At 43.7% G+C, this 3,995-nt stretch overlaps 1 protein-coding gene across 1 annotated transcript; it reads left to right on the plus strand.

Moving 5' to 3' along the window:
* The first annotated feature begins 2,019 nt into the window (after positions 1-2,019).
* Positions 2,020-2,358, plus strand: LOC137939443 (auxin-induced protein 15A-like). The gene has a single exon (XM_068784710.1). The coding sequence runs from the start codon at positions 2,020-2,022 to the stop codon at positions 2,356-2,358; it is 339 nt and encodes a 112-aa protein (XP_068640811.1).
* The last annotated feature ends 1,637 nt before the right edge of the window (positions 2,359-3,995 follow it).

The following is a 3,995-nucleotide window of genomic DNA, read 5'->3' on the forward strand; positions in this document are numbered from 1 at the left end:
TAAAAGAAACTTGGCCTTGTTTATTTAATAAGGAAAGAACAGAATGATGCACATGACCTAGACATGTATGCCATAATTCATAAGAGGCATGAAGAGTTTTGTTTTTCAAAATAGAAAGAAATGCAGAATTTCCACGCTCTAGCACATACAAGCCTCCATCACGTCCACCGGATGCCACCACCGTTCCCGTTTGGCGATTCTGAACAGTAAAAAGGTTATTAGTAAAGGTAACTGATAAAGGAAAATCAGCTGTTAATTTACTGATAGACAAGAGATTTTTGGTAAGATGGGGAACAACTAAGACATTTAGCAGTTTTAGATTTGGTGAAGGAGAAATATGACCTGTATGGGTAATAGGTAGGGACGCACCATTCCCGACAATTACACAATCCTTACCCGTGTATGAGAAAGACTGATCCAGTGCTGACTGGGCAGGAGTCATGTGGGCGGAGGTGCCTGTGTCAACAAACTAGTCGGACACATTGGTTTGGTCGGACAGAGAAAGGGCCGAAAAATTTTCGGCGACGTGAGCGGAAGGCTCCTGCTACGCATATCTCTGGCGACAGCGATCGGCGTAATGGCCGTCTTGTCGGCAAATCTGACACTGTGGTGGTCAACGACGGTGGTTCTGGTCGGAACGTTGCTGTCCGTGAGCAGAATCGAAGGTTTTGCCATGGCTGGAGAAGATGCGCGAGCCTTGACCGGAGTTACGGCCATCACGGTGTCCTCGGCCTCGATTCGGGCAAGAGGAGTGGCCGAAACGGGAGGAGGAAGCCTGGTTGGCGGTGAATGCGGCGGTGGGGGCGACGGGAAGCTCCATCGATTTCTGAAAAATTTCGAAACTCTCTGCTTTCGAAACCAAATCGGGAAAACAGGGCAAAGGAGTTTGAGCCATCTGCGCAGTGGAGAAACTCGAAAATTCAGAGCCTAATCCGCGAAGGAACCAGTGCACCTTGTCGGTGCCGTCGACAAGGCGCCCAATGGCGTGAAGCTGATCGCATAATGCTTTGAAAGCACGAGCGTAGGCAGAGACCGAACGGTTTCCACGCTTCATCAGTTGGAGATCGTCCTTGAGACGAATCTCACGGGCTTTGGAGCGATGACTGAAGGAATTTTCGAGGGCAATCCATACCTCACGGGCGGTGGTCAGGCCAACGGCTTCTGCCATGGCCTCCTCGAACAGAGACGATAGCAAAAGGCTGAGAAGGTGTTGGTTTGTCGCCGTCCATGCCGGAAATTTTGGATTTGGCATCTGAGAGGTGGGAGGTTCAAACGAAGGTGGTGGTACAAGAGTGCCGTCCACATGGCCCAACAAACCTTGGCTGTCAAGGAGGGGAAGAAATTAACTCTTCCAGAGGAGGTAATTTGACGATGAAAGCTTGATGGTGATCATATGAATCAAGGTATTGAAGGGGAGAAGATCGAAAGAAAAATTTGACGCCATTGAGGATCAAGGGATGTTAATCCTAGTAGAGCTCTGATACCATGTAAATAATTCACCACACTGTCTGGGGTGAGATTTCTCATTAATTTATAACAATTACAAAGATATACACTTGATTACAATTGATATGATTTGTACAGGAAAGGAATGATTGGAGCTTAATTGGCTCCTGAAAGGAAGGCCCTAAACGGGCAATGATCCTGAATTGATTCTCAATCAATTAGCCTCAATTGATTGAGAATCAGTATCTTCAATAGTATCTTCAATAGAAATGAGATCTGTTTAAACGTTAAATGAGAAGATAGTGGAAGCAGTCTCCCAACCAATATATATCATGTTCCTGTACATGCAGAGAAAAGAGATGACTTGAGAGCAGGAAGCTGTTCCAATCATGGCGTTTATGCGTAAGCAAAAGCTTAGCTAATTGTGGACAAAAATCTCTAAGACACCGTCCAAAGTGTGCATGGACTCCATATATACCATTCATACTTGTATTCAAATCCCAATAAGCCTTCGCAGAAAGTGGGTACCTCATCCTAACTCTGTTCATTTATAGTGACTTGCTCAATGAAACAATGGCTGTGTTTCACGGCAAGAAGATCTGTAACCAGTCTCTTACAAGAATTCGATCAGACGTCAAGAAGATTTGTAAGCAGTTTCTTACAAGAATTCGATCAGCTCTGGCTTCGGATGATGGAAAGGGTCACTTTGCCGCCTATGTTGGAGAGTTCCAGAAGCGTTTTGTGGTACCACTCTCCTTCTTGAACAACGCAGCCTTTCAGTGCTTACTGAGGAAGGCCGAAGAGGAGCTTGGGTTCGATCACCGACTGGGTGGTCTTGTGATTCCTTGCAGGGAAGATGTCTTTGTCGATCTTGCTTCTCAGTTAGAGAGCAGGTTATTAAAAAGAAACTGATATGCAGAAGTGTTTAGGCTGGGTTGGCTTCTTATTAGATAGGGGTGGGTGCAGTGTAACTTCAGGTCGGGTTTTATCCAACTCTCTCTCCACTCACTTAATGGGTTTATGTAGGGATGGTTTTTTTTTTGTGGATAAGGGTTTTTTTATGTACAATAATTGAAATAAGAAAGAAATTTTGAGAACTTTACTTAGAGAGAGAAGATTTTTAAGTACTGTACTAAATTTTGGTTATACATTTTAGTTTAAAAAATGAAACTAAAAGTCATGCATCCTATCTCTATTAGCCCCGGTGACATCTCAAGATGCGAAGGATTGAGAATAAAAATTAAAAATTAAGTTTGAGAAACTAAATAAAAATGCACACAACTACAAGGTGGCCAAGAATTTTTATTTTTGATGGTTCTGTGTGCAGAGTTGTAATGGAATGTATGTAAATTAGATTAACATAATTGTAAGAAACTAATAGTTTCTATCAATCCGTGATTCTGTTCCTTGATTTTAGGAACTGAATTGGACCTAAATCAGCATGTAATGTCTTATAAATAGCCTCCTAAAAGGAAAAGAATACATAGTTAAAAAACATTATTTGAAACAATTCTCTATCTCGGTTTCACTTCTCTATGTCTCAGTTTAACATGGTATCAGAGTGAAAAAATTCTCTTCTCCTTCCCGTCGCCGAAAATCAGAGCTAAGTGCTCCCATAGTCACTGACATCGCCGAAGGGGTAGCCAGAAAAAAAATTGTTGCTGAAGGAAACCTACGAACTCTATTTTTTGTGCGATTCAACAGGGCGACGGTCCTGTAGCCAAAATCTCGTCATCGACGATCGCCAACAACTGCACTGTCGGCCCTGCTATCGTTGCCGATCACTGTTGTCGCCGAAGGAAGCCGACGAAATCTATTTTTTTCTGCGACTACTGACGGTCCCGTAGCCGAAATCTCGTCGTCGATGATCGCACCACCGGCCCCGTTATCACTGCCGACCACCGCCATCGCCGAAGGAAGCCAACGCTTCGTTGCCATCGCCGAAAGAGAAAGGTGAAAATTTTATTATTATTTTTTAACTTAGGAACTACTGTTCTTTTATTTCTTTGCCGAATCGACCCAAACCGGTGGGTCAACTCAATGGACCTGAACCGGACCAGAATCGAACTGGACTAAACTGGATTAGACCAGACCGAACCGAACCAAACTGAACTGAATCGGACCAGATCAGACCAAACCGGACCAAATTTTCAGATCGAACGAAGTTGTGATTAGGATTATTTGGGATAATCCAGTGACAGAAATTGATGGCCACCACTACAGGCGCATCATCCGAACTTATCCCATCACCACAAATTATCGTCCACCAAGACAATTCTGCATTTCCAACTGGAATCATCCTCGATGAGACCAATTATTCATTATGGTCTCAGGTCATGGAGATGCGAATTGGCGCTCGCAACAAAGCTGGATATCTCATCGGCAAAACGAGAAAACTAGCATCTGGAGATCCCAATCTTGGAGCATGGATTACTGAAAATCAAAGAGTAAAAAGTTGGCTTATTGACTCCATGAGTCCATTGCTAATGCAGCGATTTTTTCGCCTCTCCACTACCAAGGAGATATGGGAAGCAGTATAAAAAACGTTC

Source organism: Aristolochia californica, unplaced genomic scaffold (assembly GCF_029961685.1).
Source record: "Aristolochia californica isolate CCGP_79_NKW_82.1479 unplaced genomic scaffold, dmAriCali1.0.hap1 SCAF_8, whole genome shotgun sequence".
In the NCBI taxonomy this organism is placed as follows: domain Eukaryota; kingdom Viridiplantae; phylum Streptophyta; class Magnoliopsida; order Piperales; family Aristolochiaceae; genus Aristolochia; species Aristolochia californica.